Below are 14,482 nucleotides of genomic sequence, written 5' to 3' on the forward strand. Positions count from 1 at the left end.
TGATCACTAATAACACTGGAGAGAACAGTTTCAGTTGAATGATGAGGTTGGAAGCCAGACTTTAGAGAGTTTAAAAGAGAGTGAAGGGAAAGGAAGTAGAGGAAGTGATTGTAGACAGTCTTCTCCAAGAGTGTAACCATGAAAAGGGTGGATGGATCAGCTGAAGTTTTTCTGAAGATAGGGGAGACATGGACATGTCTGTAGCTAAGTAGGAGGTAGCCAGTAGACAAGGAGAGATTGAAGATAAATGAGAGAATGCAGATGATAGAAGGTGCAATCTGCTGGGACTGCACTCAAGATGGGATGAAATGGGATTACTTGTGCATGTAGAGGAATTTATCTTGGTAAGGACAAGGGCCACATCATCTGAGAAGGATGAAAGAGGGGAGAAGGCATCTAGGTTATGTGAAATGAGGAGGAGCAGAGAAGAGGGAGCTATTTTTTTCAGTAAAATATGAGGCCAGGTTCTCAGCTGAGAAGGTGTTCACAGGGCGAGGAATGGGACCGTTTGAGGAAGGACGAAAAAGTTTGGAAAAGCTGCTGTGTTGAGTGGGCCAGGGAGTTAATTAGGGATTGTTTTGTCACAGTGAGGGCTAGTAGATTGACTGTCCCCCTCCCCAGTCTTCACCTGTTGCATTTCTATGCCCTTTATGATCCAAATCAAATTTTGCCTCCTTTAAGAAGCCTTCCCTGATTTTTCCGTCTCCTCCAAGTCTGTAATGGCCTTTTTCTTATCGTCTTTTGACTTTTCTAGTGTAGTTAGAAATGTGTTATTTTGGATTATAGATATGTCCATGTCATACACCCCTAACTACATATAGCCCTAGTAGACTGTAAACTTCACAAAAGTCAAACTTTTCTTTCTTCCAGAAGCCTAAGTCTAGTCGTCTACGCACAGTAGGTGAATTGTAAAACTGACCTGCACTATTTATCCTTTCTTTATCTTTTTACCCCAGCTATTCTCCATTGCTCTCTATGCTTCACCTAACGTAAAAATTTCAAATAGAACTCCTGGGAGTGTGGATGAGGGAGAACATTTCCTTAACTTAAGTGACTTGCCCATAATCCCACAGCTAGATATAAAAATAACAATACAGTGCTTTCCTTCTGAAGACTTTAAAGGAGGTATTTCATAAATGGCACACATTTCCATATCACACAAAGTGTACTTTGCAACTGAATTTGAATTAGGAACACTTCCATTTGTGTTCTGAAAGCAAACGACGCGGTGGTTTGGGTGTTGAGGGGCGATGAGTTCAATTTTTCGCCTCTGCCATTTCCATGCCCGCAGCTCCGCGGAGGGGCTGCGATTTCTCTCTGTGTAGGTCCAGAAAGCCAGCCCAAGGGCCGATTCTGCTGTGAAACTCGTCGTTGGCTCCACGGTCGCTTTAGGTAGCATTTCTAGTAAGCGATTCCTCGGGTGAGATGCGGAAGGGAACTCAGGCTGGTCCTGAACCCTGCAGGGTTTCTTTCTCCACCACCTCCCGGCTGTGGTGAGATCATTTCCTCGAGGAGGCGGAGCCTGGGAGGCGTGAAGAAAAAACGCGGAGAACAGAACTGGGGTAATTTGGCTCCTTCTGTTCTACGAGCAGGCGGCATCATGGCTAGCTATCCCCAGCCCCAGGAGGAGACCCTCCAGGCCCTCCGGGACATGGCTAATCGCCTGAGGATCCACTCCATCCAGGCTACGTGTGCCTCCAATTCAGGGTAATGTTCATATTCTTTCTTCCGTGGGAAGGTTTTGCAGGGGATAATATGGTTTACCGTCGCCCTTCCCCTTACCATTACCCTCTCCTCTCCCCCATTTTAGGTAGATTTGATAAATTCGGGTAAGCTAGTTTCGGAAGGAGCGGAAGGTTAGGCGCTCTCGGGCTTTGTATTTGAGCTGGGCGTCTCCCCATCTCCATCCCCACGTTTTGGTTTTATTGGATGTTTTATTGTTCTGTTGGATGCGATGGATGGTGGCAGATGATGGGAGTGGGGGTGGGGTGTGCCATATCGGCCACCGCCCCTTTAAGTCATCGCCCTGTGGAAACAGAGGTGGGAAATGTTTTTTATCTCCCCACAAACCCCGCTGCGAGCACGTTTTGGCCCATGAAAAACCCACTTCAGGGCGGCTATATTGGATGTGACTTGTTTTAGCATCCTCCCAACTGAAGCCTCCTGGGGAGGAGGAGGAAGCAGACTGGGTAGCTTTCCAAGGAGGAAGGAATTGAAAGGATCAAGTAGCCACAGTTAATTTCACTCATTTCATTTCTTTTCTTGTTTTGAATGTTTTATATTTGATTTTTTTCTAATCACATCATTTCATTCACTTCCGAGATAGGGGTGCAGGTTTCAGTTCAAATGTTTTTTTTTGGGGGGGGGAGGCAAGGAAAGCCTGTTTTCTCAGATATCTGGAAAGAATTTAAATCACCCTCATTTGGGATTTTTATCGAGATTCCTACTACTTGCCTAAGATAAAGACATATCTTGGCTTACGTTTGATTGATTTTTTTTTTGATTTCCCTGATAAAGATTTCGTCTTTGGGGACTGCTGTCTAAGATGGCTGCCGAAATACAAAAAAGGCAGAATGCTCTCACCTCCCTTTCACCTACCTACTGCAACAAACATCTGAAATCAGTTTGTCAACAAGCATTTATTAAACGCTTAGTCTGTTTTAGACACACTATGCTAAGTACTGGACATTTACACCAGATTGAGTAGTGATTAAAAAATCTAGCGAGAAATTACAAGGAGTTTCTAACCCAGAACCGTACAGTCAGCCATTAGCCCACAGAAAATAGTTCACAGCAAGACCACCTCCACTGCAGAGGGAGATTCCCAGGATGACCAGAGAAAGGGTAGACACATATATACATCCATAGCCTGCAAGGCCCTTTCAGAAGGCAGCAAGTGCATAGAGCTCCCCTGGTACACCACCTCAGAGATTTGATATATACAACCCCCCCCAAAAAAAACTGATCTGGAAAACAGGTAAATGAGAGAGAATTGAAGAATCATTGGATTCCCCGAAAACCATCACTTAAAAAACAAATAATAACAGTGAATAATATAGCATGTGCCAGGCACTGTGCTAACTGCTTTCCAATTATTGTCTCATTTGATCCTCACACCAACCCTGGGAGGTAGATGCTACCACTATCCTTATTTTACAGATGAAGAAACTAAGGCAGACAGATTAAGTGACTTGCCTAGGGTCACAGAGCTAGTAAATATCTGACTTTAGCCTACCACTCTATTTATTGGTACCTAGTTGTCTAAAAAAAAGCCTGGAAACTATATTTTAAGAAATCATTAACAAAAACTGTCCAGATCTATCAGAATCAGAGGGCAAAGTAAAGATAGAAAGATTCCACCAATCACTTCCTTAAAGAAACCCCAGAAGGAAATGTCCCACATTAATGTCACAGGCCAAATCCTGAGCTCTCACATCAAAGAAAAAATACTGCAGGTATCTAGAAATAAGCTGTTCAAGTATCAAGAAGTAATAGTCAGAAGCACAAGAAAACCTAATAGTTTCTACTATATACCAGATGAAAACGTGGAATACACTGTATTCCAAAGGTCAAAAGATAGAGGCTTACAACCAAGGATAATTTACTAGGCAAAGCTAAGTATAGTCCTATGGGAAAAAAGGATTTTTAATGGTACAGGAGACTGAAACATTTCTGATAAAGAGACTGGAGCTGAGTAGGAGCTTTGAAATGCATACACAAGTATCCAGAGAAACCTAGAAAAGGAAATTTAGTGGAGCAATTACATGGGGCTGTAGGATAATTCACTGCTAACATGCTAAAAGGGGAAGAAAGGGTTCCTTCAGAACCTTAATATTTTCAAGGGATATTGAGGGAGTTGAATAACAAAAACAGAGGATCCCATAGGGTGGGGGTGCAGGCAGGTATGTTGAATTGGTTCTGAGAGCTCAAAGAGGGGAAAGAGGAGGGAGGGTAAAAGGAAGAAGACTGTGATATAGAAAGGAAGAAGGGAATGGAACTTGCAGTTTCTTATAAATGAAGAAGAAGAGTACCACAAAGTACTTTGTACACAGAGGAGAGGGTGGGGGAAATGGGCATCAGATGAACTTTACACTCTTATCTGAAATGGACAAAGAAGCATTGTACACAGGGGCACACACACACACAGAGTTTGATGTAGAAATACATCAGACTCAACAGGGAAACAAGCAGGGATGGAGGAGTGGGGTTAGGAGGGAGAAAAATGTCAGGATGGGAACTGTCATTAGCAAAACAAATTTCCTAATCCCAAAGAGGAGTTTAAAGGAGAGGGGAAAAAAGCAAAGCAAAGAACTCAAATCTGAGGAAATGTCCATCATTGAACAAATCGTGGTGAATAAATGTAATATAATATTATTACTCTGTAAGAAATGACAAAAATTTTAGAGAATCCTGAGTAGTACAAACTGATGCAGAGTGAAGTGAGCAGGACCAGGAGAACAGTTTATACAAGGACAGCAACACTGTAAAGAAAAATGACTGAAAGTCTTAAGAACTCTGTTCAGTGCAGTAAACAATTGTGTCTCTACTTAGGATTGATGTATGTTACTCACCTTCTTACAGAGACATGATTGAAAGGTACAGAAAGACATACATTGTTGGATATGGACACAGTGTGGATATATTTTGCTTAATTATTACAAGAGTTTTTTATTTTTTTTTTAAATGGAGGGAGGTTTGGGAAAGAGGAGGGCTTAATAAAAGTGATGCCAAAAAAATGGGATTGATGAAACATTTAAAAGATAGAGAAGAGAAAAGATGAAAGTATAGAGCAACAGGATCAATCAATGAGTCAACATGTATTAAACACCTACTGTGTGCCAGGTACTGGAGATACAAAAAGAGGCAGAATACTGGTCCTGCCTTCAGAGCAGAGGAGGTAGAATGTACCACACGTGGGGGACACCTAAAGAGAGTGTCGGGAGCTGAGAGATGAAGTGTTTTGTTCCTGGAACAGCTAGGAAGCCAGTGTTTGGAGAGTACATGTTGGGGAATAAGGTGTAAGAAGACTGGCAAGGTAGAAGAGAACTGAGCAGGTTATGAAGGTCTTTGAATGCCTAGTGGAGCCTTTTAGGGTTGTGAGGATGAAACAATATAATATGTAAAGCACTTTGTAAACCAGAAAGTGCTATATAAATGCTATTATTTTTATTATTAGTAGCAATGTAATATATTTCCATGATATGGTAATGTAATTAGTGTTATTGTTTAATGTAAAAATTACATTAGTAGTAATGCAAGAGTTGAGATTAGAACCTTGGTCTTAGACTAGCACTCTATCTGTCCCAGCAATCTGTCTCCAGTAGCACAAATTTGGTCTCAGTATATTCAAGCCCATTCTAGCTTGTCAGGACGTTTTAGCATCTCTGTCATCCAACACGTTAGCTATTCTTCTATCTCTGTCTCATCTAAAAATTTGAGAAGCAACCTTGATATTCTTGATTCTCTAATGTAGGAGAACTTTCTCTCTGAACATGCTATACCTGATGACAGGCTGAAATTCCCTACCAAACCGATGGTCCAGTTTTAAAGACCCTTAGGGTACTTAGTACTTGGTGTGGTTATTTGTTTTATAAATATTTATCTAAACATGAAGTAGTGTTCCACTGTCAATCAAGTGACTTTTGAAATTTAAAATACTACAAACAGCAACTCTCATAATGCTAATGTATGAACTCTCTTTTCCTTTCCCTTCTTATCCTTCCAAAGTGATGTTTTCATAAGAATGATGCATTTTATAGTCAGTGAATAGACATAAAATTTTGTTCTCAGCATCGGTTCTTTCCTTCTGAATATTTTTAAGAAGGTGGTGGTTTTGCTCTTTTTTTCATACATTTTGTCTGTATCTTATTAGACACTGTTCTTAGAAGCTCTCCAAGTACAAAGCAATTAAAAGTACATTTGATTTGTTAAGAAAGTTAGAGAAATATCATTGCTCTTTAACCTTGTGCTGTAAGGCTGATCCATCAGTTTTATCACTGGTCATGAGTGGTTTAGTGTTGTATAAAAATGGAAAATATTGTTTTTTTTTCAGTCACCCCACATCTTGCTGCAGTGCAGCCGAAATCATGTCTGTGTTGTTCTTCAACACAATGAAATACAAACCAACAGAACCAGGAAATCCAAGCAATGACCGATTTATTCTGTCAAAGGTAAGAGGGTCAGGGTTCCTGGACATTGCTGTTAATGAGGGTCCTTTGAAGATAGATGAAGTGCTGCAAAAAAGATGGCTTATTAGCTACCTTACCCTTTTATGTTGATTTTAATAAGCGCTCTCTAAACCTGAAACTTTTAACTATCAGGTACTGTTTTACAGCAGTCTGTTCAATTTGACTGTTCCTACTTTGATTCTCTTGACTCAAATGAGACATACTCAGACATGGGAACCTAGCTGAATATGACCCAAGGTCCCCTTGCTTCTTCAACATTGTGGGGGTAGAGGGCTGGATGGGAGGGAAATGTTGGTTACTGATAAGACCAATTCTCAAGATTCTTTTAAAAGGACCTTCGAGAGTATGTATTTTAGCCACCTTATTTTACAGGTGAAAAAACCAAGATTCATTGAGGTGATGTATTGAATGCAGTTGTAATGTAATACCTGCTACTAGTGTTTTCCCCCCTCATCCCCGCCCTTACTTAGAATTTATTTGTATATGTATATACTTATATATGCTATTTCTCCCTACTCTTGTTATTTCCCATTTGATTTCCAGGGGCTGACTAGGAAATTAGATATGGAATTACTTAACTTGGAATACAATGTGCCTAAGATTGGAGAGATGGAAAATATTAATTTTTGCATCATATATTTAAAGCTGAAAGGGTTGTCTAAAGTCATCTAGTCCCTCATTTACAGAGGAAGAACCTGGAATTAAATGACTTGTCTAAAGTTACATAGGTGTACTACAGCATTCAGACCCAGGTTTTCTGACTTGAAATCCAACACTCTTTCCAAGACCCCACAATTTTAGTTTGCAGGTGGGGAGTGAGAAATTTATGCAATGCTATCTAGTCCTTACCTATCCTACAAGGATATTGTGAGTGTAATCCCTGTGAGATTTTCTTAAATTAAAATCTTTGTTGACCAGAGCACTTTTGCAGAATCTTCAATTTGGACATGAGTGAACTTTATTACTTCTGGAATTCAAACGGCACCAGAAGCTTTGAATTGCTTTTCTTACAATCTTGAGTTCTACTTCCAAGGGTCATGCTGCTCCTATCCTGTATGCTGCCTGGGCTGAGGCTGGTGATGTTAACCAAGCTGACCTTTTGAATTTGAGGAAGATTGACTGCGACCTAGAGGGTCATCCTACTCCTGTAAGTTCTCCTTTGTAAAGTCTCTGCTGCTTTGATCTGACACTCATAGTGGGGTATGGGGTATCTTGTTTTTGCTGATGACTTAAATGTAAGTAAATTCTTATAATGATTGTGGATTGGAGGGAAGAAGAGAAGCAAGAAACTCAGGCAGTGATATTGGTAGCAGGGAGATGAGAAGATGGAGGGGATGCAGGAGAAAATAATTTCATTCTTGCCATTTGCTTACAAAATATCAAAGCAAACAAATAAAAAAGGAGACAAGCCAGGGTGTGGCATGCTTTTGTACTTTGTGTTTTTGTTTTCATTCTATTTTTTGTCCTATGAAAAGGAAATTTTCCTCTCCATTACATTTTTTCTCTGTAACTTACACTTTTAAAAAGTGGCCTGAGGCTCTGAGATGTTGTGACTTGCTTATGGTCATACCTCTATTGTATGTGGAAGACAGGGCTTAAACCTGGGTCTTCTTTACTCTGAAGCCTAAAATAATGTTTTAGAAATCATTAATTTAGCCTTGGAAGTGTTATATTACCGCCCTGGCATAGTTTCTTATTCATATAATCATTTACATATTTTAATATTTACATGGGATTAGCATTAGCCTAAAGCATAGAATTTGTTAACTGGATAGCATCTCTTTTCCCAAGAGTTTGAGATGCTGTGCATACAATTTTAACATTTAGCCTAAAATTAGAAGCAGGGGTGATAACAAGAAAAGGGGGGGCAATGACAACCCACATTTTAACAGAATATTTCAAGGTATACAAAATACCTTCTTTACAACCACCAGGGGCTGACTAGGAAATTAGATATGGAATTACTTAACTTGAAATACAGCGTGACCAAGATTGGAGAGATGAAAGGATATATTGATTTTTAGCATCATTTTTGTTTAATAGGAATTTGTAAAAATAGAGAAAAAAAGACATCCTATCTATAATTTAGATAAATTTGGAGTTATTTCTTGACATTTACAAGGGCATTCTGTCTGGGCTTAGGATTTTTTCTTTTTGTAGGTGGTGGGGTGAGGGGCAGGCAAAGAGAAAAAAACATAATAGTAAAGATTCATACAAAGAGAAAAGGTGGCAAAATTAAGGAAGTTAAGATCCACACTAATAAAATATATTGTAGTTGGAGGGCTCTCATTCTTTCCCTTTGCTAAACCCAGATCCTTCCATTCATAATCAAGCCTTCAAAGATGAAGCTTGTTTTGCTTGCAACTGTTCCCTCCTCATCTACCCCTTTTCCCAGCTCACTCCTGCTCTTCCCTTCTCTCTATCCCATATTTCCCTGTTGACTTTACTATATTTCTGCACTAAACTCTGTGTATGTTCAGCCTTCCTTTGCTTGGCTTGGATCAGCATGGGAGGTTCACATGATGCTTGTACTCCTCATTTCCATGTTTATATATTCTTCTGATACACCCCAGTTATGAGAAAGAGTGAGTTCCTCCCTCTTCATCATTTCTTTCCTTGTGTAGGCTTTTTATCCTCTCTTTTTAAATTCCCTTAAATCAGACCCCAAAAAGCACAAAACCAAACCCACACTCTGAGTTTATCTTTCTTTGTTCCTTCACTGACATGTGAAGACAGCAGCATTTGGAAATGACAATTTAGTAACAGTAAAATGACAATTTATCCATTTAGGGCAAAGTTTGATTGCTTTCCTGGTCCTTGTTTTGCAAGCTCCTGACTCTGATTTGGGTCTGGGTGACACAAAGATAGGCTTGCCCTTGCTTGGAGGTCTGTTAGACTGCTGCTGGTCCCGTCTTCTTTTTATCCCTTTCACTTAATAGTATTTTATTTTTTCAGTTATATGTAAAGATAGTTTTCAACATTCACTTTTACAAGATTTTGAGTTCCAAATTTTTTCCCCCTCCCTCCCCTCTCCTATCCCCAAGACAGCATACAATCTAATACAGGCTCTGTGTGTGTGTGTGTGTGTGAGTGTGTGTGTGTGTATTATATTAAACATATTTTCACATTAGTCCTGTTGTGAGTGAAGAATCAGAATAAAAGGAAAAAACCACGAGAAAGAAAAAACAACAAAAAAGAGAAAATGGTATGCTTTGATCTGCATTCATAGTCCATAGTTCTTTCTCTGGATTTGGATAGCATTTTCCACCATGAGTCTTTTGGAATTGTTTTAGATCCTTGCATTGCTGAGAAGAGCTAAGTCTATCAGAGTTAGTCATCACACAGTGTTACTGTTACTGTGTACAGTGTTCTCCTGGTTCTGCTAACTTTACTCAGCATCAGTTCATGCAAGTCTTTTCATGTTTTTCTGAAGTCCACCTGCTCATCATTTCTTATATAACAACAGTATTCCATCACCTTCATATATCATAACTTGCTCAGCCATTCCCCAATTGACAGGCATCTCCTCAACGTCCAATTCTTTGCCACCACTAAAAGAGCTGCTATAAATATTTTTATATGTGTGGGTCCTTTTCACTTTTTAATGATCTCTTTGGGATACAGACCTAGAAGTGGTATTGCTGGATCACTTTTATGTCCCTTTAGGCACAGTTCTGGCCCAATCTTCTTACAGCTAGCTGGAGAGTTGTGGTTCAGAGTGACAGAACTACAGGTGTCCTCATGGACTGCCTCCCTGCCCTGGTTACTTAGCTAAAGGCCTCAGACTAAGCTGGGTGCTGAATCTGGGACAACACTCAGGCCACATAGCTGCAGCTTGCCTCCGTTCTAGCTCCTTGCCCCGTACATGTGTGGCCTTGGGTCCACAACTATTCTTTGCCCTAGTCATATGCAGTCAGTTTGGTCCCTTCCTCACCCCACTCTGAATCAGCAGCATAATTCTGGGATCAGAGGGACACCACTATTTGTTGGCTTTTGTTCCTGCTTTCTACGTATTAGATCCATAACAAAAATATCTTCTCATATACTGTCCCAAATTTGATCAATTGGAAACTCACTTGGGTGAGTCCTAATTAAAAATGCAAATACCTCTGGGGAAGGTTAAGGTTAAGGAGTATATGAATTCATATGTTAGTGTAAATTAATAAGATCTATTTTCCTTCTAGGACCAAAATGAGATTAGTAACACTAAGGTATTGAGAATTAGGTGATTTTGGAGCTTGGGGTGCTGCAGGGAAGAGGAAAGACTTAGGTGGAGACCTGGAGATTTTAGATAAAAATAAAGTCACTGACTAGAGGCTGGAATTCTGGGTCCTGGAACAAAGGACCAAACTGGCTAGGAAGGAAGAAAACAGCATGGAGCTGTTTAAGGGTGTAATATGACAACATATAAAATACACGTGATATAAAGTATTGAAGTGCTATACAAATGTCATTATTCATATTAATGTTAATAATAAAAAGCAGGAGATCTGGATTTGAATCCATGTTCTGTCATCTCCAGGGTACAGAACACTAAGAGGAAGGTAAATATCAAAGAAAAATAGTCTATTTCAAAATATTGCAATATGAGAGAGACACAGAGACAACAATTTGAGAGAGACAAAGAGAAAGAGAAATGAGAGAGACATAGAAAAATATTAGAGGGAGACAGAGACAGTGTCAGAGAGACACAGAAAGCAATATGAGAGAGACAGGGACAGGGAGAGAAATATGAGATAAGTGAGAGAGAGAGACAAATATGAGAGTGATTGAGAGAGAAATATGACAGAGAAAGAGACAGAACAACGTGAGAGAGACAAAGACAGAGAGAAATGAGAGAAAAAAAGAAATATGAGAGACAGAGAGGAATATGACAGAGACAGAAAGAGAACAATATAAGAGAGAATGAGGCATGGAGAGAACTATGACAGAGACAGAACAATATGAGAAAGACACAGAGAGAAATATGACAGATAGAGACAGAGCAATATGAGAGAGACAGGGAGAGAAATAGACAAGTGAGAGAGAGAGAGAGAAGAGACAGAAATATGGGAGAGACACAGAAAGCGAAAGAGAAATATGAGAAAGACAGAGAGAGATGACAGAGACATAGAGACACAGACAGAACAATATGAAAGAGAGACAGAGCTTATATGAGAATATGAATATAGTGTCAGTCATGGTTGATGTATTAGTTGGTTTTCTTGAACTACGTTTTTCTCTCTGCTACATAGGATGGCTTATTGGGCATTGGAGAGAGGGGAGGGATATATGTGAAAATAAAGTCCATGCAAAGACAAAAGCTGTCACTAAAAAGTTTTTTTTTTAAATCAAGGAAGGACATTTGCATAAAGTGCTTTGTAAGTTTTAAGTCAGTCCACAAACATTTATTAAGCACTTACTGTGTGCCAGGAACTCTGTTAAATAAAAGATAGAAGATTTATATTTTATATGATAACTTATATTTTATTAAAAATCTTTTGATTTATAAAACATAAAAGTAAAATATTTATGTGTCAACTGTTATTAAATATTATTAAAGAAGTGTAATGAAACAACAAAATATTAAACACTGAGTCTGGGCTGTACTACTGGGAAGGAGTCTGAAAGGAGGAAAAGGTCATGGGATAAAATCCACGTGGAATAAAACTAGGGAAAAGCCAAGGCAGGGGGCAGATACGAGGAAGGTGGGTCGATAGGAACAGAAGTCCATGTTAGCCATCGAAGGACTAGAAGAAAAGACAGATGGAGAGATTGAATATTTGGGAAAGAAACAAAGATGAATTATTTCATATCAGTTGGTGGTGCTGACCTTAAATTCATGCTGGAATCAGGAAGACCTGAGAGTTCAAATCTGGTCTCAAACATTAGTGGTGTGATCTTGGGCAAGTCATTTAACCTCTGTCTGCCTCAGTTTCATCAAGTGAAAATAATAATAGCACCTACCTCCCAGGGTTGTTGTGAGGATCAAATGAGATAGAAAGTGCTTAGCACAGTTCCTGGCACATAGTAGGTGCTACATAAATGCTTATTCCTTTCCCTTCCCTTTATCCTTATTTTGAGTGCTTTGGCATCAACTTTGTATGTTTGTGTTTGAGCCTAGCTATTCTTGGAAATGGTGCTCTTGGTCTACTTATATACTAATTCCACATGCCTTTAAGATACTGCTTATGTAATAAAACTCAATTGTGCTTCTTGCAGAGAATTGTATTCTATTGGGTGAGCAGGTGGAAGGATGAGACTAAGACAATAAGATTGTCACGTGACAAGATGCACAAAGAGGAGACAGATGGGATATACTCTTATTTCCAGAATAGTTATGCTTGTATATTCCAAGCTTCCAATACGCCATTTAATCTGATTTAAAAAGTAGGTATACCTACTTTCTTGAGCTCTTCTGGTTTCCATCTAAGAATCAAATTCTTTTTTAAAAATGAAAACCTTCAACACATGTACTAGATACCTGGTTTGTACATGCTTGACTCTTGGGAAATCAGCAAGTATCTACCATGTTTTACATTTTCTTCTTGACTTTTAAGTTCCATTTAAGCTGCCATCTGGAAGGGAAGCCTTTGGTTTGTGTAAGTGAGACATAGAAAATGAACACCAATAATAGTTTAGTGAGAGAGGGCATTTGGATTTTTGGGGGGAACTATTGGTCTACAAACTCTCTCTGCAAATGTCAATCAGCAACTAATGTCCAGGGTAACACAGCTAGTTTGTGCCAGTGTTGAGATTTGAACTCAAAACTTCCTGACTCTAAGGCCACTGTACTGCTTCTATCTTGTCTGCTATAGCTTGGTAGCATGACAGCTGGGTTTCACAGCTGCCATCTAATTCATTTTGTCTTTCCTTCTATCTATGACAGAGACTCTCATTTGTTGATGTGGCAACTGGTTCTCTTGGGCAGGGACTTGGTGCTGCCTGTGGAATGGCTTATACTGGAAAATATTTTGATAAAGCTAGGTAAGAGATTGAGCTGGAAAACCACATATTCATTTACTTCCTGAAAGAATTTTCCTTTTTATTTTTTTCTTCACTTTGGAAATCCAATGGACATCTTAAGGTTTAGATTATATGTCTGAAGGTTTAGATTAGAAAGATAATAAAGAGCACCAACTCCTTAAATTATTTCTAGAATGTTGCAAAAGTTGACTTCTGGGGACATCTAACTCTTATCCTGTATCCTTTCATCCTTGAAATGCTGGCATAGTCTAGACTAGAAGTTCTCAAACTTAGGTGATCTACCACTCATTTTTCAAAAAAAAAAGTTACTTGGCACCCCCTTGCAAATCTATTTACTTTAACCCTTTAAAGGTTTTTTTTAAAGTTGCATCATTTCAAAAAAGTATAAAATATTTCTTAAAAAATATAAAATCTATTAAAAAATGATGCATCTTGAATTTAATAATTTTCTGTAAATTTGTGGGTTTTTTTCCTGCATTGAAATTTTGATGATGCAACATTGAGTCATGTAACTGTATAGTGTTGTATTGTAAACACGAATATATTCCTGCCAGTATATGCTGGACTTACCCACAATGTGTGACACGTTCACCTGTCAACACTTGCTTGTTAAGATCTGTTAGCAGACTTGACCACTTATTGGTTATAACTTGTATAATCACTATAACTTTATTCTGTTATACAACAGATGAAACATGTATGAATAGTTTTTCAAAATTTTCTTATCTTCTCTTCTTTCCTTATGCTTCCACCGCCCCCTTATTTTTATTCAATACTTCTCAATTGCACTGAGGCTACTACCCTCCCCCATCATTCCAGTGTCCCCCAGAGGGTGGTATCATCCACTTGGGGAACCTCTGGCTAGACTAAGCCTAAAAATAGTACATCACAGTTTTACAAAGCCTTTTTGGTCCACGTTTTGTTAATATGTACAAGAGATGATAGTATAATGGAGAGAAGGTTGGTCTAGGGGCTAGGATGACCTGGGCTCAAGTCTTGCCTCTGACATCTGCTGGCTTTCTGACCCTGCGCAAATTACTTAACTCCTGCTTGCTCTGGGTGACTAAGACAGTAAGTTATGAAGAAGGTGCCAACCTGCATTGGTAGAGGAAGATTTCTTCATCTGGAAGCTTCTCATACTAGACCCTACGCTTATTGTTTGTTAGTATAGAACAAACCTCTTCTCAATTTCTGTCTTGCACTAAGGGGGAGATTATATAGTACTATAGAAGGGAATAAGGACATCAGAGAATAATGTATGATGTCTTTTGGTCTGTGTGCCTCTGTCGCTGAGTTGCTGTGGTCACAGGAAGCCATTGCCTAGCAGC

The 14,482-nt window shown here is 39.1% G+C and overlaps 1 protein-coding gene across 1 annotated transcript in view; it reads left to right on the forward strand.

Moving 5' to 3' along the window:
* Positions 1–1,270: 1,270 nt before the first annotated feature.
* The window catches only part of TKTL1 (transketolase like 1), a 29,507-nt gene continuing 16,295 nt past the window's right edge, over positions 1,271–14,482 (forward strand). Inside the window, exons 1-4 of the mRNA XM_072625936.1 lie at positions 1,271–1,707; positions 6,053–6,170; positions 7,222–7,335; positions 13,057–13,154. Coding sequence (XP_072482037.1) covers positions 1,601–1,707; positions 6,053–6,170; positions 7,222–7,335; positions 13,057–13,154 — 437 coding nt within the window. The 5' untranslated portion in view covers positions 1,271–1,600. The remainder of the gene's footprint in view (positions 1,708–6,052; positions 6,171–7,221; positions 7,336–13,056; positions 13,155–14,482) is intronic.

This window comes from Notamacropus eugenii, chromosome X, assembly GCF_028372415.1.
Source record: "Notamacropus eugenii isolate mMacEug1 chromosome X, mMacEug1.pri_v2, whole genome shotgun sequence".
Taxonomy (NCBI): Eukaryota; Metazoa; Chordata; class Mammalia; order Diprotodontia; family Macropodidae; genus Notamacropus; species Notamacropus eugenii.